The following is a 24,762-nucleotide window of genomic DNA, read 5'->3' as shown; positions in this document are numbered from 1 at the left end:
ATATCATGTTTATACACCAATCCATGTACAGTAACATGCATATGCTGGGCCTGGAAGGGTAAACCAAAGTATCAGGATAAAACCCACATAAACTTGGGTGAACTAAAATGCCAGGACAGTAATAAAAATGACAGTGCTATTATTTGTGTTACCCACTATTGTGAGTCTGAGGAGTTTCAACTAGATTTTTGCTCAACAAATACACAATTAATTATTTAATTTTTCTTGGAGTTCAAACAAACACACACTCGCTATAGTAGGCGGGAACATGAATTTGGTGGCGTAGCTGTAATTCGTGGACTGTAATCCAGCAGTAGGGACAGCCACCCCACATAAAGCATGTATAAATGCAACCGGTGTTTATTGGAGCACACATGGTAAGCGTGAAAGCCGTATGAAGTATGCGCTAATCGGCCGAACTGCTCAGCTGGGAGTTATTTATACCACGTGACCAGAGCGCCGTTCCCCTTGCAGTAGCAGCCATCATTTTACTCAATGCAGAGTCGACCCTGAAAAAGGAGTCGAGGGGGATTAAACGAGGAGTCATGGATTAACACAAGAATAAACAGGAAAGCAATCATATGAAGGCATTTTGTTCGTGCTTTCGTTATTTTACAGGTTTTTAAATCTGACAGGTAAAGTATTACTCGAGAGCACAATTTTCGCTGATGATTTTCCTTTTACTAGAATGAAGATGATTTGCCCAAAACATAGCCGATAACCTTATGCCGTCAAATAACGCACAAGACAAATTTTAAGATCGACACCTCACGAAACGGGTATATTGGTCTGTAACGTCGATTCTTGCATTTCCAGTTGCCGCACCCGAGTGAAAATGTCTCGTTTAACCCCGAGTGTAGTCGAGTACTTCCTGTATTTCAAGCTTAAACTTTTTTCCGTCAAACCAAAACATAAAAACTGGATCGTGTTGTGTTTTTGCATCTAATTATGCTAACTGTTGTGGTTTACATCGATTAGGTACCACTTTTAAGCACAGGTGAAGGTAAGGGTATGTGATATTTACTCGTTGCATGTTCATGTATGCATTCACGACGGAAATCGAACTTTTGTAGGTTTTTTTATGTAATTAAACATGCTGTTATGCCTTACTTTCGTTTTGAAAAAGTTGAGTTGATTTGGGTCCTCCCCTATGCAGAGTAACACACTGCCACAGTATGTTTGTTTAGCGTTTTTGTCTTTATTCCGACCAAGCGCAATTAATTATATCTAATTACCTTTCTGTGTAATATATTGCTTTCAGACACGAATGTTACGATAGACACTGTACTTAAACTTTTTTTTTTTTGATGGCTACATTGTTCGCTTAGCCTGTTTCCTCTAGAGGCGACCACCAATATAGCTTTACTTATACTGGTTTTAATATTTTAAATCTTAGAAGGAACAGAGTTTACAATTTTAGTCTTTACTTGTCCTTGACGGTTTTTTGTCTACTTTCTTTCTTTCTTTCTTTCTTTCTTTTTTTTTACTTTGTGAGTAGGGGGTTGTTATTATTGTGCAGTAATAGTAGTACACTAGTAATGATGTTGATGTCCAAGCAGTCATAATTGTAAATTGACAACTTTTACTATTTTTACTAGGCAGCCTACTGGCATAATCAAATGCACTCAGAGATAGCCTGAAGTAAGCTACGAAGCCTTTCTAAATGAGTCCTTAAAGCTTTCATGTACACCGGTAGTCAAGCAGTGTGAAGTCCTTTGTTCTGTCACCAGAAACGTATGATTTATTTCATACTGCCTTCTCCATTTTATGCTCTTTTAACATGACAGACCCGCCTGTGTAACGTTTGTTGTGTATGACAGGTTATTTTAAATTAATATCTAACCAAATGTGCTGCTTCAACTGGTGATGGGTGTTTTTCTAGATCAAAGATCATAGGTTAAAATGGTGGTTTTGGTTGTTCTGTCCTGCTGGGCATCACCCAGGTGGCAGTAGGGAGCACTCACTGCATGGGCAGGGTTAACTGGGTTGCAGACGGTTGTATTGTCTGTAGATTGTTGATAGGAGGGCCCTGGGACTTGAGATGAGTCTGGCCTTGGTTAGAATACAGCGCTAGACGACTCCTGGAATATATGAGTCAAACTGTTCAAGTGTAACCTGTTGGCATGGCAACAGTAATACAGTGTCTGACAGCTGGGTTGTGTGGTCAGGGAATAGTGACGTTTAGCTCTCTGAGGAAACGTGTAATACCTGGAAATGAGGATATATGAAGTCTAGACAGCAGAACAAGGGTGAGGTCACAGTTTGCCACATTCTTAAATTTAGTACAGTCCCTCCCCCCCATGAGTATATGCCATGATTCGATCCTAGGCAACAGAATTATTTGCATTTAAAATGGAAAGGAAAGTGTAACCTAGTAGTGTTCTTCACTGGGTAAAAATGTAAGTGGTATCCCACAGACTTTGAAAGCTCTGTATCACGTGGTGGTGCATCATTGTGGAAATTTTGGCTAACTCCAATACGTTTTTGGCCAGTATTACTGAAACTTTTACTAATTGATAGTTTCTGCAGTTTGTTATTCATATTTTCTGTATTATCAGAGAAACCAGTAAAAGCAGAGGTTGTAAATGAGAAATGAATAATACATACATATTTAACTCCTTTACAGTCTCTTGCAGCTTGCCTGAACTCCCTGCTGTCTGAATGAAGTAAAACATAGCCTCTCATAGTATTAAAAACACTACAAGTCTTAGACAACAACCTGCTTACCACATGCTTACATCCTTGCTTGTAATCAGTGACACTGCATAGTGTTCGCTGGTAATTTTAAACAAATTGAGTGATTTTAAAAGTAACAGCAGATAACTGCTCAATACATATTGACTAAAGTGTAAATATTGACCAAGATTGATAAATTGACCGATGCTGATGTCTTGTTTTTTAACAGTCCGGCCATTATTGATATATTAACAGATGCATTGTGTATTTCCATTCCCTGTTTCCCACCTGTTTTGTTTTCTGGATCATTTGCTGTTCTAACCCTGTGCAAAACTAAGGGTAAAATCTGAACAAATGACAGGAATTCTTTATTGAATTAGTTGGGTAAAATTGACTTCTCTTAGAGAGTGTTAACTTGTGGTTTGTATACATTTTAACCTACAATAACCTAACAGCAATATCTTGGTCCTGCAAAAAGTCTGTTTGCAGTGTTTACGTAACATGCCCTCTTTCACAGCCATGTCATTGCATGTTTCGCTGACTGCTTTTTTTGGGAACTTTGGGCAGTTGCAGTCTCTTCTGCTTTAGGGAGCAAGAAATGAGAAAATTAGACTTCCAACTTTGCTTTCTATGCGGAGAGTAAGATTTCAGTTATAGAATGTGTGGCTTTTGCTTTAAGTTCAGTCAGTGTGTGTTCATTGTCAGTAATATTTAACTTGACACAATTTAAAAAAAAAAGAAAGGACTCTGTACTTGTAACTTCATGTATTAGGCATTCAGCAAAAGCACTTTGATTTTGATAATGATTTCTCATGTTAGTTCACAGTTCCCTCTCCTGCTTTTTTTGTTGATGGCATGGATGAGTGTAAAGTTTGTTGCTTGAAATTAAAGTGAGCAAGTGTTGGCTTCGAAAGAATCTCTTGTTATGACCAGCATTTTGGAAGAGTTTTCCATGGCAACCAATTGTTTATGCTGGTGCTTCAGATGCTGGGTCACATTGAATGAGTTGATTGCCTCCTGGTATGGCTTTCTGTTAGGTTCAATCAGTTTACAGTAGTTTTTTAAATTTTCTTTACCCATTTTTGGCTGTAAATGTATAATGCAGTTTAATGCACAATTTAATACTTCACTCATCAGCAGTGAACTTTTTTAAATTCAAAGTTTTTGAGGTGTCAATAGAAATATATTTCTGGAGTGAATTCTCCAGCAAGGCCTTGATAGCAACTAGTCAGTGCTGATGAATTGTATAAATAATTCAATATGCTGTATGAATTTTTTTTTTCTGTTCTGTAGCATCTGGAAAATTTGGAACAAAATTATGTGTTACTTGTTTGACAGGTGCTCAGTCAGGGGTGTTTGCCTAAGAACACGCTCTGAGTATGTATCTGAACACAGTACTGAAAGTGGTGTGCTTATTTGACTGACTGCTGATACTTTTGAGACAGTGGAATGTATGTAAATTGCCATAACTCCCGTGTTGGTGGTTGGCTTTTGGGTGCAAGTCACTAGGAGTGAAGGTGGCTCTACATCTCAAGACTGTACAGCAGCTTAACTGCAAGACCTGTGAAACGCAGCTTCTTTGCTTAATTTGTATAACTGTTAATTTGTCCCTGATCCAAATTACAGGTAGCTGACACGTCTTTATGTTCAATAATGAACAAAATGGTTATAGGAACCTAAGGAGAGTGTGAAGAATAGTCCTTTTAATTACCCAAAAAGTTCCAGAGTATTGCTTTCTCCACTTTCTTTCCCTGCTAAGGTAATTTTCATTAGTCAGACCTGTTCCAGTGCGACTAATGTGTTCCTGAAAAACATTGCATTCAGTAAAACAGGTTTTTGTATAGAAGCAGAAACAGCCACATATCCAGTGGGGAAAAATTGGGTTGGGGAATGCTACTCCAAAGTTTAGAAACTTATGCCAAACTACACTGTAAATCACTAGTAAATTGTGATTCCAGTGGCCAATATTGTAATTATATGCATTAAAAAAAGAAATAATACAAGAATTATGTCATTAGCATCATCTATGGGTCTTATGAGTCTCACGAGAATTGCCTAGTAACTGCTTCACCCGAACTGGTGATTGCCGAGAGTCGGGAGTAGTGATGGCTAAAACAATGCTTCATGAACCATTTGCTATATTTCTTGACCCCTATAGATGGTGCTCTTGGTTTATCTTGTTACATACTTTGAGTCCTTTTTTGAGCACATCTAATGGGTTCAGAAAGTACATGAAATGGTTCATCAACCAATGTTTTTGCCGTAATTAGATGGAAGTAGTGAACCACAGCCACCATGCAACCAGGCATGCACGCAGCACAAATAAAACGGATTATGGTATGTGGAAGGCACTGAAGGCAACATGGCTACAGTCAATCTACGAAAAGCAAATATAAGTAAATTTTAAACAAGTTGTACTTTTTATGATTTGTCAAATATTTTAAGTTTTTAGAATCTGACTTTTGATCTGTGCAACGCGGGGATGTTCAAAAGATTTGATTATTTGATATCCGGTTTGACCATTCATTGAAATGAACTCGTTCAAAAGAATGATTCATTCACAAATTGAACATCACAATCATTCATGTGGATAGCTGTTTTTTGTGTGAAAGTAGTGTTTCTCACTAAGACCATATCACATTGTAGTACATGTAGTGCTTTTTTTTCTCCAAATACAAATATGATCTGTGTTGTATTGGACATGGGTATGTAATTTGCATTAGAACAGATTCACAGTGGATATTGTGCATTGTAGCAGGACTCTAACTTTGCTGTGGCATCATCTGTGGAACTCTTCCTCATGCATTGGCCTGTCACGATAACAAATTTTACTGAATGATAAATTGTCCCAGGAATTATTTTGATAAACAATAATATTGTCATTGTGAGACCATTTTCAACTGATGTAATGATAATGGCATATTAATGCAGGTACACCCATTCAGCGATCAATAAACTTTAATTTCTAAAGAGCATGTAACACTGGGACTGGAAGACATTTTTAATATCCAAAATAAATAAACAAAACAACCAAAATAAACAATAAAATGGACTCTCAGTCCTGTTAACAAAAAATGCACTTGAATAAAAACCAAATACAACAAAAAAATAAATAAATTGGATTATGAAGTCTCTGTAAACAAAATTGCCCTTAAAATATTAAACATTAGGCTCAGACAGGGAAAATAGGCAAAACTGCCAGTTAGGACCTTTGTAAACAAAAAATGCTAACTAACAACAAAACACTCCATATGAATAAAAGCAGGTTGTATGCAAATCCGTAGCTACTTTAGTCTGGAAAATTCCGAGCGGGAAATATAATTTATTGCATATAATCATATTCATATAATTTATTGCCACATTTTACTTTACCGCTTATAGTGAACACGTCTGCCTGGGTGATATTGATAATTATAACCGGATGATGATCATGACCGATCATTTTTTTTTTTTCTTCATGTCTCAGTCTAACGCCAGCCACAGAGTTGAACGAATAAGACTCCCCTTCGTATCTGTGGATGTAAGACAAGGCAAACATCTTAAAGCCCTTCTCTAATTTACTCGTTGGTACTTTGCTTTTGTAAATCCTTCTCCAAAGTACATTGTTGATCGTAAGTTTGGGCAAGTCCTGTAAACGGCATGTATAATCCAATGCCATTTTTCACAGACCGGAAATTAGCGAGCCGCACTTCCATGAACGTGGAAGCTAACGTGCAAAGAGCCCACTGACACGAGAGTTCACGCCTTATTACTAGTGATGTGTCATTCACAAATGAGACGGCTCTTTGAGCCAACTCTTTTTAATGAACAATGGGAGCGGGCTCCTGTTCAAGAGCTGTTTTATTAATGTTTATAGAATTTTCCGGGTTTTTGAGTTGCCTAAACTTTAAGGACGACAGTGGCCGGAACACGTTGTCTTTCGAAAAAGCCCGCCCATGAGACAGTGTGTTATTTTTAACAAGCTCAAATCAGGTCATGCTAATCAGCATCAGGTTAAACTAAGAGAAAGGCGGGTTTTTTTAAAAAGAGCCGCTTAAGAGCTGAAAGAGCCGGTTTGCTAAAAAGAGCCAATATTCCCATTTGGTAGAGAGACATGAGGAAAACAATCAAGCATGCAAATGAAAATTTTCGCGGCGGGAAAAATTATCGACCTCATTTTAATTTATCGTGCAATTCGTTTATTGTTTATCGTGACAGGCCTACTCATGCAATTAACAGAACTGCTCAAAATGAACTTATACTGACCTTTCTTGAAGCTTTCTTAAGTTTTAATTTCTATAATAATGAGAACCTACCAAACTCACCAGAACTAATTTCATTGGAATTATGGGAGTTTCTCTAATACACTATACCTCTTAACGTAATCAGTCCACCCAGAATAGCCTATTGTGTCTAACTGGTAATCTGCCTATTGGAAGGAATATACCTTGTGTGTGAATGAGTAGTGCAGGGCTGTATGATGGGGACTGACTGTTTTGAATTGGTGTTGATTGGATTGGTATTGAGCGCTTGACTTTTGGGTTTGGCTGTTTAGTTTTGGCAATTCACTGACTAAAATTTTGACATTTCGTGGAACCTGATGAACTCAGTTCCAGATGTGAATTGTTTTTTTAAATACCTTATTCTGGGGAACACTTTCTAACTGGTACAAAATTGCTGCTAACAGTCATATCCCAAATTATACAATCATTTATGGTATATTCCAGGGCGTAAGCTAATCATGTTGTTTAATATGACATTAAACCAGTTTTCCCCTCAAAGGATACAAAACATGAATATATTCAAAATAACCTGAATGACTTCATTTTTGGCTAATACTCTATGAATATGAGTATTATATAATACTGATAAATACATCTGATAAATTGGTTGCATTTTAAAAATGGTGGTTTCTTCCCTTTATTCACAAGGTGGGGAAAATCACATATTGTAGGGATGTAGTCTAACAAAAAGGGTCGGCCCACACTTGGCGAGAAGATCGCAATGCTCCTCTTGGGACCTTTAGGGAATCTGCATGTGCTCATTTATGTGAGCAGGCTGTGTTTTTTTCCCCCAGTATTCTCTTGTAATAACCTGCACTGAAACTAGCAGTGTCTTTGTAGCGTGTGGCCATTTTGCATGGGGCTTATACAGTGATGGAATGGTGCCATCAGATGCAGTCTTGTATAGGGCTGCTCATTGGCTGCCCTTTTAAGCTGCCTCTGTGTTTGCTGCTGCCAAGTACAGGAAAAACCAGCAAAAGGAATCATTGTCACATTTTTTCAGGTGCCCCCTGAAAACATACCGGATGTTTAGTGTAGAAATGCCCACACGCTTAACTATTTACCTGTAGGACAACATTGTGGTTTCCTGTTGCCTTTTAAATTACTGTCCCACTGCTGAAGGTGTGGCCCCTGTCTGCATGGGCTCCACCATTTCCTCACTTTCTACTGACTGTTTTGCTGTGTCCTTTTTTGGCTTGGGATAGCCTTTCTGGTTTTCCAAGTTTTATTTTCTTAGTCTTTACTATTATTAGAAGCATATAGAGCATATCAGAATCAGAATCCTTTTTATTAGCCTAGTATGTTTCCATACAAGGAATTTGACTTGGTGGTGCTTTAAGAAGACATTACAAAAATGTACAACAATTGGCAAAGGTATGTACAGAAAAGTAATAAACATTAGATTGGGTGTGATAATTTATCTGGTAATTTTAACAGTAGCAGTAATGATATAAACATGTAATTATGTATGTGCATAGTAATAATTGTAGTATAAATATAAATATGAATATAAACTATATATGATATAATAAATTAAAGGGCTCTTAAATAGTGCAATTATTAGCAGCCAAGTCAACTCTATGTATGAGAGTGCAATATGTATACAGAGATAGCAGTATGTGTGCATAATGTGTAAGAGTGCAGAATCTAATCGTAGAGCAAGTTCATCAGTAGTTCACCATGGTCAATATCTGGTCAATATTACACTGCAGGTGACGGTTAATTGAACGTCCATTCAGAGACTGGTTTGGTTAATGAGAGACACCACCCGAGGGAAGAAGCTCTTGGTGTGTCTTGTGGTCTTGGTTCTGAAAGCCTGTTGTTTATTCGTATGCCCATGTGGGTTATGTGGCAAAATAGCCCAATTGTCCTTCATCTTGTGATTTTTGGATAGTGTCATATTGGCCATAGCTGTATGCATCTCTTGTGAGCTTCACTGCCCGTGAAGCTGCTCCTGCATGTGGGTGAACACTGTCCCTCGGGCTCCATAATTACCCTGGCAGTGTACCCAGCTAAAATGCAGTGCAGTAACCAGTCAACCTTCACAGACTGTCAGTCTGGCGCATCTGGAACTTGCTAAGCCAGTGAATGATCTGTACTGCAGTGATCTAATGAGAGTGTGAAACCTTCAGTTGGATATGATTGTGGTGGCTTTGATCCCACAGACTCCAGTGCTGTGTGAATCATGAGCTCCACCTGGACCAGTATTCAGTCTATAATCATTCAGTTCTGATTCTTCCATGACCTCTGCCTGCAATGTATTTGTGGGATGACTATGTTGATAAAATGGAGGGAAGGAGATTTTTGATTTACAGACTAGGCACACTATGTGAGCCCCAATTTGCATGAGGATTAAGTGGGGGTTGATGGTCAGGACAAGAGGCCCCAGTGTTGCCTGTGTCTCCCCCCCACCCCAGAAACAAGAGCTCTGCATGCATTTCAATCAGGTCTGGCTGGCCCTTCCAGCTGCGGCTCCTTAAAGGTCAGCTGCTTAGTTGTTCTTCAGGAAATGCAGCAAAAAAAAAAAATTAAATCACCAGCAAGCACTGTTGTGGGTTAAGTACACTGTATGTGGGTGTAACCTAAGTTTTACAGTGAACTTCTCCACTCCTTGCTTTGAGCCTTAGTTGTTTTGGCCCTGCTGGTAGTCGGGATTTTCTTCACACATGTGCACATGCTCACTACTGCCACCTGGGGCCCACTTCAGTATGATCATCCTAGGCTACTCCCCCATTATCAAGCTTACCTCTGGCACTGCCCAAGCTGTGCAGTTATGTTATTCCTCTGAGGTAAGTGCTGGCAAACATTCAAGTACCAGCTTGTTACATGAGTTTGACATTTTTAGCAGCTAAGGTTTCTCATCTGGATGGTCAGGTGGAAGTGACTGGTTCAGACTGCACAGGGTGTACAAATTAACATGTCTCATTCTTTGTAAAGGCTGGACAGCCATTGAGAGGGATATTGTTTACATTCACAGGCTTGCCATCCCCTGCATGGTTTTGCCTCTCCCTCTGTTTAGCCTTCAGTGGAATGACATGACCCATTTAAATGGTTGTTTACTTGCAATAGAGATGGGGCCAAAACCCTTCTCAATGAACTCTTGTCTACAATTCAATTAGGCCGCCTCTCCTGCCTGCCTATTATTCATGTACTGTTCTGCAAGGTTCTTTACATTTGGGGGCTGTGTGTAGTGACACTGACAATTCAAATTCATCCTGACCATGATTTTTACTATTTTATTAAAATATATATGTTTTGAGTTTATCTCTGTAAATGGAGGTTTGGCTTGTTGTGAGGTACTTGAATATGTATGATGTAAAGTTCAAAAATAGTGCTTGTATGTCAGGGGTCTCAAACCTCTGGCCTATGACTTATGATGTTTTTATTTTACTATTCAATCTGACTCTCAAATCAATCTTTAATTTGTAATAGTGCTGAAATGGTTATTAGTTTCATGGTAAAATTCTCGACAATTAGTATTATAGTTTCCAATTTTAATTATCATTAAAACTGGTTGATTACCTCACTTTGGAAAAACTTGTCCAGCATCAATAGTAGGAATGGTCTCCCAGACACAAGTGCACAGGCAGGGCATGCAGTGTGGGTTTGTTTTGTGTCAGTAAAAACATGGTGGAAGGCAGATGCAGCACTCTGGAGATTGTTCAGCCTTCTAAGAGGACTGAGTCTAGTGTGGTCGTATTTTGGTTTTTAATCCTTGTAACCACCACCCACTACTTTATAGTTAATGCCACACTAGTTAAGTTTTAGTTCAATGCATGATGTTGGAATGCATGAAGTTTGTCTAACTTGCTAATGGTTTGTTAATAATTCAAACTGAAGCGTCTGGTGTTACCTACTCTTGTAAAAATACAAGTTGTGGTGTAGTGGACTTTTTTCCTAGTTGAATGCCCAATTGCTAGGAATGTATTCCATGTACGTTTGTATGCGTATATTCTTGAAACGTAAGTTTAGGCCAGTTTGCTTCCTCCTCCTGTATGGATTTTCCAGTGTCACTAGGGCATTATTTGTATTTGTCTGAAGTTCAGTAAATAGTTGAACTGTTAGAATGTTATATGGTTTTTATGCTTATATGGGTATTAGCTGTATTATTTTGATAATACTAGAGATGCACCAATTCGATATTGGTGCCGATCCAGACCTATTTGATGGATCGGGTATCGACTTTATGCGTCCGATATACATCCAATACTTACTTATTTAGGTTTTGGCAGTCTCTAAAAAGGTAGCACCTATTTTGTACTATTTATACAATTAATTGAATAACAGCTCATTTCCATTTTAATTTTTGCAGCATTCAAACTGAAAGCTAACGCTGCCACTCAATCTGTTTGCCACTCAGTGGGCGTGAGCGCAGTGACTTCCATCTGCTGTGACGTCATATGCATACCTATGGCAGCACAAGGAGCGTAAAAAATCGAGGGTGACTATCTTAAGTATTTTATGCTTTTAACAACTAGTGTAGTGATTTGCAATATTTGTAAAAACAAAGTTTGAGAGGTGGAAGCAGTGTTTAATAGAAAATCACACTAAACAAAGTAAACGCAATTGTGTGAGACAACGCAAGTAATATGAAAAAAGCAGTGAATGATTTGGGAATCGCTAGTTTGGGCTGTTTTGCACTGCAAGTTGTAGTATATGAGGGACTGCAATTGCAGTATAGTGACGCTGTTGCCAGTGGGAGAGAAAAGGTTGGGGTATTTTAAGCATTTGCCACTTGCATATACTTGCTTTGAAGGTATTCAAATTGAACTGCAAGTGCCTCAAATATGTAAAATAATACCTACAACTAAAGTGGAACAGTACTTTTCTAGTAGCCCAGTTAAATATTTTTTGGCATACTTTTTTTTTCCATTTTTTTTCTAGTTTTAAAAATCTTTATGCAGTAAAACAATGGGTTGTGAGTAACTTGGTTTGCGAGTGTTTTGCAAGATGAGCAAAATTTTCTAATAGATTTTAACTTGATAAACAAGCGAGGTCTTGCAATATGAGTATTGCGTATACTAGGGCTGCAACGATTCGAATAACTCGATTACAGAAAATCCTCGATGCAAATTTTTTGCTTCGATTCTTTGTGTAATCCGCACCACTGTGTACTGCTTAGTGATCACTGTATTTCACTCGGAGGATTATTAATGTCACATAGTGTGTTTATGCTGCAATACGTGTAGCAGGTTTGATTTGATGTCGCAATGGAGGAAGACAGGGAAAATAGCGAGGAAAGTCGGGGAAAAAGAAGAAAAATGGCTAAAGTTTGGAACCATTTCAAACAAAAGAAAAGCAAAAAATCTGTAGTGTGTCCATTGTGAAACTGAATCAGCTTACCACAATAACATAACGTCAATGATTCAACATCTCAACAGAAAGCACCCAGTTTATGCATCCAGTTCACAGAGTGGAACCAATACAAGGTAAGCGCGAGTGTTTCACTCACATTTGTGGCTAAAAATAGACCTGCGATAGAAATGTATTTATGGACACGTGTGAATAAAAAAGTGTAACAAGATTACAGCCCATATTTTTCCTCAACAAAAACACTTATAACACAAGAGCAGTGAAAATGATGCTGTTGTAGTTTAACATGAAGGTGGAGCCTGTCTATACACTAACAGCCAAGAGTAAAGAGACGGTTCCGTGACAGAGATGGTGAACTCGGGTGGAGTGAAGTAAAACAACAGCAGTGCTTGTAATCGTTACTAAACCTTTACTGGTAAAGAGCTGGCGGGAGTCCGTAATCAAACCAGCTGTTCGACAAGCTGAAAGGTGAAGAAAAGTGATGTTTTCAGCTGCTCCCATCCACTGCCATTTGTCTTCCACAGCAGCAAGGCTACAGTAAAGTTAAACACACAAATGAACATGCACACACCATTCCTTATCGTTCCTGTTAGAACGTTTTTATACTCCTATAAACATTCAAGAATACAGAGAGTAAAGGCTATTTTAATTTATGCCTTTTGGTTTAAGATACCTTTTTTCAGTAATTTTATTTGACATATCTTTAAAAATAAAAACAAACAAACAAATGTGCGCACAAATGCACTAAAAGGGTTTATTTCTTTTGTCAGTAGTTGTATGGAGTTCAGTCATTCAAAATGCTCCTAAAAGTGAACCCATGAGTTGTTCATTTTAAGAGACCTGTCTTTTTTCTTATTTAAAGTTACTTTTTTCTTATTAAAGAGCAATAGTATTTCTTATCCGATTAATCGATGGAATACTCAATTACTAAAATAATCGATAGCTGCATCTTTAACATATACGCTTTGTCTTCCTAGCGTCACGTAATCACAACTGTGCCGATGGTTCTTCTCTCTCTCTCTTGCTGCGGGATTGTGGGTAATTGTTTCCCATGCTCAGTTTCAGGTGGCGTGCCTCACTCGTATAGTCAAAATTTAGTAGAAAAGCACCACCTGAATAAGGGCGTAGCAGTGCCAGCGATTATTCTGTTTAACGACAATGCAATGTCCCCATTTCCGCGAAATCGAAAAGGAGGCAAAAGCAGCTATCATTGGATAGGTTCTCTAAGTCGCACAAAAAAAGATTCCAGTGAGCCAACAGATACCAGTGATTCCATTAGTTATAGTGAAAGTCATCCTGCAATATAATCCTCCTCTTCTCTCTCGTCTCCCTCACACTATCCGTGCTTTGGATTGCAAGCATGTTTCCGGAATGATTTATGCTCATAAACCGAGGTACCACTGTATACATTTATACTTTATATAGGGCTGGGCGATATGGACCGAAAATCAAATCTTGATATTTTTAGCTGAACCGTGATATACGATGTTTATCTCAATATTGGTTTCCCATAAAGTAATAACAAATGGACAGTTCCTAGTCAGAGCCAAATGTCATCAATGTCACACGGACACTTTTATTTACAGACAGCCTTTCACGTACATGAAAAAATGGCTCAAAAATTTCAATTTGTCCTACCTTACTGCGTTTTGACAGATATAACTATTGATCGGTACTATCTTAATGAAAATGTCATTTTTATGGCCTGAAACTGAAAGTGGATAATCCAAAAAATAAAGTAACTTGTCTAAAAAACACAAACTGATGTAATGTTAGCAGGCATTGCGAGTCTAAAATACCTTATAAGATTAAGTGTTAAAGCATGTCAGGTAATTCAACATACAGCATAGTAAAGCAGCATGAGGCAGATGGTAAAGTGTGATCAATGTATTTAATAAAATATTTAAAATGCATGAACATTGAAAATGCAGAAATAAGCCATAACTCCAACGCAAGGTAGGATAGATCCATGGGCGGTTCTTCAAGCACAAGAAAAGGGGCTTGATTTCATTGTGCGCATGCGCAGTACCCTAAGGTAGGACGTTTCCCTGGGTTAGGATAAAATGTTAGAACAGTGACATATATTATTTTACCAATCAGGCAGGTATTTCTCTAAGCAGGATTTCTTGCTTAGCTGGATAACTTCTTGGATTTATGGTAATCTGGGCTAAATGTACTATATAATCTTCCACTTAAATGTAGCTCAGATTACCTTAAATCTGACAAGTTATGTGACTAAACAAGAAATCCTGCTTCATGAAATACCCCTCAGCTCCTCTTTGCTATGTTGCCTCGTGTCTGTGCCTATTTCCATGTTGTCGCTGCATGCAGGATGAGTGGGTGAGTGGGTGGGTGGGTTGTGTTCAGAGGTAGGCGGGGCAGTGCGCAGTTTTGTAATGGACAGACAGGGTGAGGAGAAATAGGCGAAGTGGCAGCGCTATGAATATAATTTTAAAGTAACAAACTATATTGATATGAACAATATTGTCTCGCCATATATCTTGTATGACAATATACAGATATATCGTAAAAACCTGATGTATCGCCCAGCCCTAACTTTATATATTGTATTAAAATAATAAAAGGTCTTGTATCGGAATCGGATCTGAATTGAAAAAATGTGTATCAGCCCTTCCCTAGATAATACCCTGAAAATATTGATATCTATGATAATTTTGGTCACTGTAATGATATTAAATTTTCATATCATTTCGTCTCGATACTTGATCAGAGGCCGAATTTTGTATGGATGAATTTAAAATTTCAAATTGAAAAAGATGGGACTTGTGTGCTTTCTCATGTGGCCCGTTTGGGGGGACACCACACAGTCGGTGGCCCCACCGGTAGTTTGAATTTTAGACTTCTGTTTTATACATTCAGCCGGACTTGTTTTGGTTATCGGTGGCAGGATTCGCTAATTTGGCTACCCTGCAGTTGTCTGCTTTCTAAATGATAGCACTGCATAACTAGTGGAATCTTTTTGGGATGCTCTTGCACCATGATGTCTTGCCTATATTTGGAGACTGTGTTGTGCCTGCTGCCACTCTTGATTTTTTTTTTTTTTTTTTTTTTTGATTTTCAGCCCCCCCCTGCATAGCCTCAGGCCTGCTTCAGCCTGTTGTGGCTTCCATCAATAGGATATGGCTGCTTAGTGTTAAAAGTCAGACATTTTAAATATATTCTGTTCTGTTATCTTCTGACTAGACAAGCTTTATTCCAGGTTTTTCTTTATTTCCCTCTCTATCTTCTCTCCACTCATCTTTCTGAAACTGTTCATTAGAAAGCCTTACAAGCACCTCTCATGACTGACTGGTAAAAATAACAAATTTGCATAATTGTCAGCTTTGTTATGCATTGTCACTTTGGTGGATTTGTTTAGCTGTGATTAACAGGATGAGGGTGAAGCAGCCTCTGCTTCTGGTTTTCATTTATCTTTCCCACAGCCTTTCACAGCAGGCCATTGATTGTCAAGTGGTAATGTAATTACGGGGGGGGTTAATTTTGGGGAAAACCATTGTATTGTTGGGTTTTATGTGGGCTTTATTCAATTAGGATGAAGGACTTAACAACTACTGTTGAAGTGGACTCTGGTATATATTAAGGCTAGAGCCAAAAGCAAGAACTTTCAGTTCCATGTCATATGGCAATAAGTGGGTCCTTTTCAGTCGACATTTCGATTCAATGTGCATCTAATGTAATGTTTGCTCTGTTGAAGGACATAAGTTGCCTTGGGGCAACTCTTATGAAAGGCACTACACAAAAATTAACTATTTTAGGAAACAGAAAATCTTCTTCTACCCAGAACCCAAACTAAGAGTTTCTCAAACACTTTATATACTTGGCAGACATTGTTGTTCAAAGTGACTGAAAACTGAGGATCAGGCAAAATCCTTGGAGCAATTGGAGTAAGGACATTGTTCGTGGGCCTAACAGTGAAATCACAGAGGGATGTGAACCTGCAACCTTCCAATCATGGGCACATAGTCTTAACCCACAAAGCCACTCGCTGCCCCAGCTGGAGGCACAGCCATGGTTGTGTACATCAGCCAGTTAATGTTGAATTTCTAGGCTCGTGTAATTTTGTAATACAAATGTCTGTTAAGGGCCCTGCTCTAGCTCTAAGTTGAAAGGCTAGAGGGCTGTTTCAAGTTTAGAAAGTAGGAAGCCATTTTTAAAATTTGTATTTTTTTAAACTGCAGTTATTGTAAATGATTGTCCCCACAACTGTAAAGAATATGAAATGTGTATGTAATGTAACCTTTTTTTGTCAAAGTGCCTTCAATGCATACTGAATCCATATGAATGGGGAGATCTATTTGAGATGTTAGCTGTTGATACTAGTGATTCAAATTCTTTCCCTTTGAATAACATGCATTCTATTTCCTCTCTGCTGACTTTGATGTGTTTAGCTGCTTTTGGTCTACTGAACATGCAGGGATAGCAGAGTAAGTTTTTGGAAGGAAGACTGCCAGCAGTCATAGCTGCTAAAAACATGCTTAAGGCTAGATTATGTAGTGTTGCTCATTCCTGGAAAGCTGCTTCTCAGCTGGCACACAGTGTGCACATGCATGGTCAGTGGGCCTTCGGTGTAGCTTTGATTAGTTTGCGATATCTCTCAACCCATAATCGTTTTTTCTTTTCTCTGCAGGTGCGTTCGACTGATTGTACTGTAGACCCCCTTCCCCTCCCCTCACCATTACTTGGCCTGTACTGCCCACGACTGGATTTGTACTAGTGATACTCTGCAGTAAGGGTTGCCTTTCATTGTGCTCTGTTGCCCTTTAAGGGGGGAGGGCAGGTGAGGCCTTTAAGGCCACCCTGAGCATGGGCCAGAAGGTTCCTGGAGGAATACGGACTGTGGACATGCGGGACCCGGCGTATCGGCCCCTGAAGCTGGAGCTGCAAGCCCTGGACTATGCAAAACCGGCCCGCCTGGATCTGCTGCTGGATATGCCCCCTGCTGGTCCAGAGGTGCAAGTGCAGCACTCCTGGAACAATGATGACCGTTCACTCAATGTTTTCGTCAAGGAGGATAATAAGCTAGTTTTTCACCGACACCCCGTGGCCCAGAGCACTGATGGCATCCGTGGCAGGGTGGGCTACACTCGTGGGCTGCACGTATGGGAAATCACCTGGGCAATGCGCCAACGAGGCACCCATGCTGTGGTGGGAGTGGCAACAAGTGAAGCCCCTCTCCACTCAGTGGGCTACACTGCCCTGGTGGGTAATAACCATGAATCCTGGGGCTGGGACCTGGGTCGGAACAAACTGTACCATGACTGCAAGAACCAACCAAGTAGAACCTACCCAGCCTTCTTGGAGCCAGATGAGACCTTTATTGTGCCAGACTCATTTCTAGTAGTCTTGGATATGGATGAGGGAACGCTGAGCTTTGTTGTGGATGGACAGTACTTAGGGGTCGCCTTCAGGGGACTCAAGGGCCGGAAGCTTTACCCTGTAGTCAGTGCAGTGTGGGGGCACTGTGAAATCCGCATCCGCTACATCAATGGACTGGACCGTAAGTATAGTTTGTCCTGTAAATCTATAAGGAACACTTTGGCTGTGTTGTGGTGGGGCTGAATGGACTTATTTACTGTGCTGCAAATTCTATGGAACCTTGTTTATCTGAATAAATTTTGTAGGCTGTGGGTAGATTTTTCTGACCAGTTTGTTCCAGGTGATGCAGAAGCACACTGCAGTAAAGTAAACCACTAATGGGAATGTATCTGAATGTTGTGTGTTATGTGTGCACATCCGAAAGTCTTTTCTGAGTCTTGGAGTAAGTTCAGGTTTTGAACTTGAATTTAGACAATGAATACAGGCACGCCTTAACGACAAAGTTCCGTTCCTACAACTAGGTTATTAAATGTGGAGCCACCCCTTTCTGATATTTCAAGCAGACTACTAGTAGTGGGTTTGTCAACCATTTTTAGATATTGATTTGATGTCACCATTGCACCATTTATTAAATTTTTAGTTTATTTATAAATGTCTATACAGTTGTGTACTGTATACTGTATTAAACGGTGTACTGTTCCAGCTACGTGCTTTCTCCATAAGTGACAGGTGAAAATGAGTAAACTATAATAAATAAAACACACAAAAGACTTTAGGAGATCAGTTACAACAACCTCGCCGATAAATGCTAACGTTGATAATCATGGGAATTACGAACAGACACGCTAACACATGTAGGCATGTATTGAAAATTAGCATTGGTGCAGTCCAATGTGCGTTAGTGTCATTTTGCACATTACCAAACTAAAACGGCGCGTAGAAAATAAGTCACTTGTACATATTAACTAAGATAATAAACAAGTAAAAAAAAAAAAAACGTACAGCCATTCCTTTCAAAGATGTAAGAAAAGTATGACACAGGAAAATTTTAACCTTCTGCACGTCTGTGCTTTACTCATTATTGGAGGTTCCCAGTCCCACAATACAAACCATATGCATCAAAAAGGCAGCACATCTAAATGCACGTTGTAATTGGTCGACATTTACTTATCAAAAAATAGTGGTGTTGGTGTCCATGTTAAACAACAGGCACAAAATGTATAGGAAAAAAGCAAAAACATTATAGTTACATCCTAGAGGGAATGTTCTGGTATTTGTTTATGCAATGATTATGAATATCCGGTGCATAATTATGTAGCAGTGTAAACTCCACCTAGTGTCTGAAATGTATTAAACACTATCTGCCCGCATTCTATAGTGCAGTGGTTCTCAAAGTCGGTCATCGGGCCCCACTGCCCTGTTTGCTTTCCTGCTATCCCTGCCCCACACAGAAGTCCCAGCTGTCTTTCAGCTTCTGATTACCTGGGTCAGGTTTGTTCAGTCAATCAGCAGTGTGTAGGGCAGGGATAGCTGGAAAACAAGCAGGGCAGTAGGGCCTGAGGACCGATGAACTAGCGTGTGTTCTATGCAGCAAACTGTAGTGAGGTGAGTGAACAAATGTGACGTATTTGAAAATCAACAATGCTGCGTTCTATTTACATCAGTGGTTCGAAGTCGGAGCTGGAAATGACATCACACCCGAGTTAAATGTGGTCTAGTACAAGTCGGAAAGCCATTTAGCAATACCAGCAAACCGTTTCGAACTGCAGAATTTCTTGCTTAGTCAGATACCTTGTTGGATGTAAGGTACCCCAGTTTTAATGACTGTCTTCATTCACTTACATTTAGCTGAAACTACCTTAAATTTGACAAGTTGTCCAGCTAAGCAACAAATCCTGCTGAAACAGGCCCCAGTTCTAGCAGGGTTCATTGTTAGCCATTGTTAGCGATATCTGTTAATGATAATGCATTGTGGTACTTTGCACATAGAAAGACTGTAGCAACATGTACACAGATAGTGGTTGTACAGTACTTTGTGTACAACCAGTACTAAGCTACAAGTAAGATGTAAGTACTAATAAACAGTATATATCTACAGCTTTCGCTTCTGTTGATGATGGGTGTAGCCATCTTGAATTCTGAGTATGGGGTTGCAGAGGTCCATCCAACTTTAGGAGGCGTTTCGGTTGAAATTTGAACTTGGAAATTCTGACTTCTGAGTTCAAATAGAATGCAGTAAAATTTATTGTGAACTGGTATGAAAATAGGACTCTGTTAGTAGTGTGACAGTTCAGCTATACACAGATAGTTATCTGTAAACTTTCTTGAGCCATGATCGGCATTTATTACGACTCATCTGTTCAATCCCAATTAAAAGGATGCATGAAACACAATTTTAATACTTCAGATTCAAGATTTAATGACCATTTTGAAATTGTCTTTTAATGCAGTACTGTTTTAAATGGTGCCGATGGATCGGTCGTAAGATTTGTTCGCATTAGGAACTTTTTTGTGACTGAACTCATCAGTCGAAGTGTGGTCTGTTTTAATTCTTGGATCTTAAATGGTAAACACTGACTACAAGTCTACACTATCAAGTCTGATGTTCTCTGATGGTTTAAATTTATGGAGGATGCTTTGTGACTATTCAGTATTAAGATTCTATCTTAACTGTTTGGTAACCATGGTAACTAGCATTAGGACCTTGGAGCCATTACAGATGAACAGTTCCTAAGTTATTGTTCCTCTCCTAAGACAGGAAAAGTGTATTATTAACAAGCGTTTTAGCTTCCCAAAATCTTAAACTCTCCTAACTTTAGGTTAACTAGACAGCCCAGCTCATGACATAATGATAAAATGTGGCCACTGCACACTTTTTGTCACAGTAGTCCTGCCAGATCTACAGGGGATAGCCACAATAGGGAACAATCTAAAGGACCCCCATACATCTACATTTATGTAGGGGGGTGTGTATGTATAAAAAAAAAAAAAAAAATTATGTAGGTAAAGTATGATTGATAAATTATGCACAGTAAGACATTGCCCACATTAAAAACTAATAAAGTACATTGTGCATTATACAGTGCTGTACTCTGTCTCAAATGAAAGGGATTCTGAGGTTTTAGCCTAATTCTTAAGAGATGATAGTGATGGAAAATGCATCATATATCAGGGGATTATGGAGCAATGAAAATCCTGCTTTTTATACTCATTAAAGGATGAAGGATCTGTGTGGCAGGAAAACTGATACTGATACCCATTTTTTATTTTTATTTAATTTTTTCTAAGACCTCATGGTCTTAGAAATCATGGTTAACTAATACTGTGGATATAGGGGGACTACTGTAATTCATATAATTTATATAAAAATGTGGGCAAGTTATAACAATTTTTATTATGTTATGAGGAGGGCTGTATACATCTCGCTTGTGTAAAAGCAATAAAAGAGCAGCCATACAAATTAAGTTTAGCTGGAACTTGCACTGTGTGATGGCCAGTTATATCAGTTATGGGCAGCGGTGGCTTAATGGTTAGGGAAGCGCACTTAAAATCGAAAGATTGCAGGTTCGAAACCCTGATCAGCAAGGCACCACTGAGGTACCCTGAGCAAGGTACTGCTCCCCAGGCGCTGAATTAGCTGCCCTCTGCTATGTCACATTGTCACATATGGGTTAAATGCAGAGGACACAGTTAGTTGTTGTCCACTGTGTGCTGTGGTACGTCAGCATTGATAATTGATCACTAAATTCTAAAACTTCTAAAGTCTGGACGGCTTAAGTGATCCTAACGCTAGGAGAGTTTAAGATTTTGGAAAGTTAGGATGTCTGCGTCCCCAGGATGGAATGGACAGAATGCGGTTCTAAATGAGAGTTCAATCGACTAGTGAGATCAGTTTGTTGTGACTTAGTTTGCGATTTTAACCAATTCAGTGTTTTGTTGAGAACCCGTCCACTGACTGACATACAGGTTTAATGGATGCTGTTATCACAGTTTAACAATGTAAATGATTTAAACATTTAAAATACATGTTTATAAATGATTCTTTAAATTGTATTTATTTTTTGAACATTGTCTCAAAACACCCTCCATATAAATTGTCTTCCTTAATTTTTTCACATAGATTATCTATATACATGTTATCGCTGGTTCTTTGGATGCAAATGACTGATACCAGATATTTGGTTTTCTATGGACTTCCCTAATTAGAGATTTGCCAGATTTAACCTTCTGCAAACACTCTACAGGGATTTTCATTCATTGGTTCATTCATTCATTCATTTATTTTTTATTTTATTTATTTTTTTAGAACATCCCTTTCAGGCTCTGAATCAAGTAGGATATATAAAAGCAAATGAACAGTTGGCTCTAGGACACTGAACTTGATTTTTTTTGCCTGAACTTGACTAATTATGAATTATGATCCTTTCCTGCAGCGGAACCCTTGCCCTTGATGGACCTATGTCGGCGCTCTGTACGTCTGGCGCTGGGGAGGGAGAGGCTGGGTGAGATTCACAGCCTACCCTTGCCAGCTTCCCTCAAAGACTACCTGCTTTACCAGTGACAGTCCTTTATACCCCAGTCTGAGATGCAATACCTGTTCGACTGAGAAGAATTTGCCTCCAGGGACCAATGAGGAGAGCCCCATCTGCAAGGAGCATCCACTCAGCTGTAGAGGCACCTCTGTCCTTACCTTCCTCACAGAACCTTGGACATACTCACCTCTGTTCAGATCTGGCATCTGGTTTGTTTCTAACCTTTGCTGTTTTTATTATCACTTTAGCCACCCTTATTTTGGGTGTTTTTACAATTTTTCTTATTTCACTCCATTATGTTTGTTGAAATAAGCATTGCTTCAGTCATACTGGAAATATTTATAGATATGAAGCACTGATTCAGGGTCTCTGATTAGATTGAATGAGTCTCCCCTTGCCTTCATAAAATTCTATCATTACTTGGGAATGTTTTTGTTTGCAAACCATAGTTCTGGTTTTAACAGAACTACTTTTGGTCCTTCAAATGTTTCACCATTTTAGCATTTAGAAAAACAATGGTTTTGCTAACTTTCAACAATTCACAGTTGATCAGTACTAAAATACATCTGCTGGTCTACTCACATTTTCTGTTCAGATTTTCAGATGCTACCCAAAAGTTCATTAGACAGTGTGTCATCAGACCTCTAAAGACAGTGTGAAGTAAGACTTTTTATCCAAACCAGTTTCTCTATGGAAGACTGGTAGCAGTGGAAAAAGTAACGCTATTTGTGGTGGATTTCACTATTCTTATGGGTGCTACATGGTTCACGTGCATCTCATAGAACCAGCTTGCCTCCATTATTGCTGCAATATCTGAAGTGCCTGTTTGTGTAATACTGCTTGGTTTTTAAAGGTTATTTTTTTAAATGAAATCACTGTGATTGTATTACGACACCCAACAAATTACTGAAATGAATCTAATGCTTTTTTTCCCCCTCCCTAATTGTGCTTACATTGGTCTGTGAATGCTTCATGAGGAATGTATGAGGAATGGGCCTTGATGTTTAAGCTTGCAATCCTGAAAATAGACTTGTAGATAAATTTTCCTAACTGTAAAACCCAAGACTGTAGGAATTGCAAGGACATTCATATTATTATTATTATTATTATTTTTTTTTAACTTTAGATGTGTGGAGAGCCTTACACTCTGCTGCCATTGGTTCATGGTACCTTTCACTCTTTCTGCTCAGGCCTGTATTTGTTTGTATTCAGTGCTGTAGATCATGTTGGTAACTACCTAATAAAGTTTATAAATTAAATTTGTTGTCCCTTATGCATATTAAGTTTGTTTTTGTTCAACAGTCTGTTGGGTGAGAAGCATCTGAGCTGCTGTTAAAAGTGTCACGTGAACCCCCCCATGTTCGGCTTGCCCTGCTGCTTTGCGTGTGGTTTCACATGCAGCAGGCGTCTCGTCGTACTGCATTCTGTCTAGCGACGCGGTAAGCTGCACTGCTTCCTCTGGCCTGCACCAGCTGCACAGCGATGCCTCCCTTTTCTCAGAAGTGTGCTGTGTCCTTTCTGCACACCTCTCCTCGGGGCTGTGCAGCTTATCACCTTCCTAGCTGCTTTGGGGGAGGGGGGAGGTACAACTACATACTGTTTCTGTAACTAGACTGGAGTCTGTTTCTTAGTTATGTCTGATCTATGTGCACTTCATAACACTCCACAAAGGAGATGAGCTTAAGCCCTGCTCTCTAGGCTTTGGTGAGTGACTCACTTGCAGCTTCTGTTCAATACGATTCTGTAATTGTTATAATATATGAGCAAGAAACAGTTTCAACCTGTGTGTTAAGCTTCTTGTTAACAATAATTACGTGTGATTTTTATGGCTGCTTTTCATTTTTGAACTTAAACAAGAGTTTGTTGAATATAGCACTGATTTAACCCCCACACCCAGTGCAACAGAGTTTCATTATCTCTATAGTTTTTGGTCATGTTTGCAAGATGTCTGCTTTCTCAGAGGCAAATTCAGCTTAAATTCAGCCTAGACACACAAGACCAGGAAAACTTGTGCTCCTAGCACTATGCTGACTTGCTTATTTATGTTTGTCATACCAAAGCAAAGTATTATGTAATAATGTTATTACATAATGTGTTATTTACCATGTTACAATTTTATAATTATACACTGCTCAAAAAAATGAAAGGAACACTTTGAAAACACATCAGATATCAATGGGGAAAAATCATGCTGGATATCTATACTGATGTAGACTGGGTAATGTGTTAGGAATGAAAGGATGTCTCATCGTTTGTTGGAAATGAAATTATCAACCTACAGAGAACTGAATTCAAAGACACCCCGAAAATCAAAGTGAAAAATTATGTGGTAGGCTAGTCCATTTTGCCGAAATTTCATTACAGTAACTCGGAATCATACTCAGTAGTTTGTATACCCCCCCCCCCCCCCCCAAATGGTTGTATGCATGCCTGACAATGTCGGGGCATGGTCCTAATGAGACGACGGATGGTGTCCTGGGGGATCTCCTCTCAGATCTGGACCAAGGTATCACTGAGCTTTTGGACAGTCAGGTGCAACCTGGTGGCATCGGATGGATGAAACATAATGTCCCAGAGGTGTTCTAGGATTTAGGTCAGGTGAGCGTGGGGGGCAGTCAATGGTATCAATTCCTTCATCCTCC

The 24,762-nt window shown here is 39.1% G+C and overlaps 1 protein-coding gene across 4 annotated transcripts; it reads left to right on the top strand.

The window, feature by feature from the left end:
- The first annotated feature begins 396 nt into the window (after positions 1–396).
- On the top strand, positions 397–23,379 carry spsb1 (splA/ryanodine receptor domain and SOCS box containing 1). 4 transcript variants are annotated; one of them, XM_048998545.1, is made up of 3 exons: positions 397–635; positions 17,038–17,769; positions 22,022–23,379. In XM_048998545.1, exons 2-3 carry the CDS (start codon positions 17,076–17,078, stop codon positions 22,147–22,149), a joined length of 822 nt encoding a protein of 273 aa, XP_048854502.1. In that variant the 5' UTR covers positions 397–635; positions 17,038–17,075; the 3' UTR covers positions 22,150–23,379. The 4 variants fall into 4 exon arrangements, with proteins under 4 accessions (XP_048854502.1, XP_048854499.1, XP_048854500.1 ...); XM_048998542.1 differs by having other exon boundaries at positions 399–635; positions 16,900–17,769; XM_048998543.1 differs by lacking the exon at positions 397–635 and adding an exon at positions 642–1,003 and having other exon boundaries at positions 16,900–17,769.
- The last annotated feature ends 1,383 nt before the right edge of the window (positions 23,380–24,762 follow it).

This window comes from Brienomyrus brachyistius, unplaced genomic scaffold (genome assembly GCF_023856365.1).
Source record: "Brienomyrus brachyistius isolate T26 unplaced genomic scaffold, BBRACH_0.4 scaffold38, whole genome shotgun sequence".
NCBI classification, from domain to species: Eukaryota; Metazoa; Chordata; class Actinopteri; order Osteoglossiformes; family Mormyridae; genus Brienomyrus; species Brienomyrus brachyistius.
Note: the sequence above shows the minus strand (reverse complement) of the source record. Positions and strands in the feature narration are given on the sequence as shown.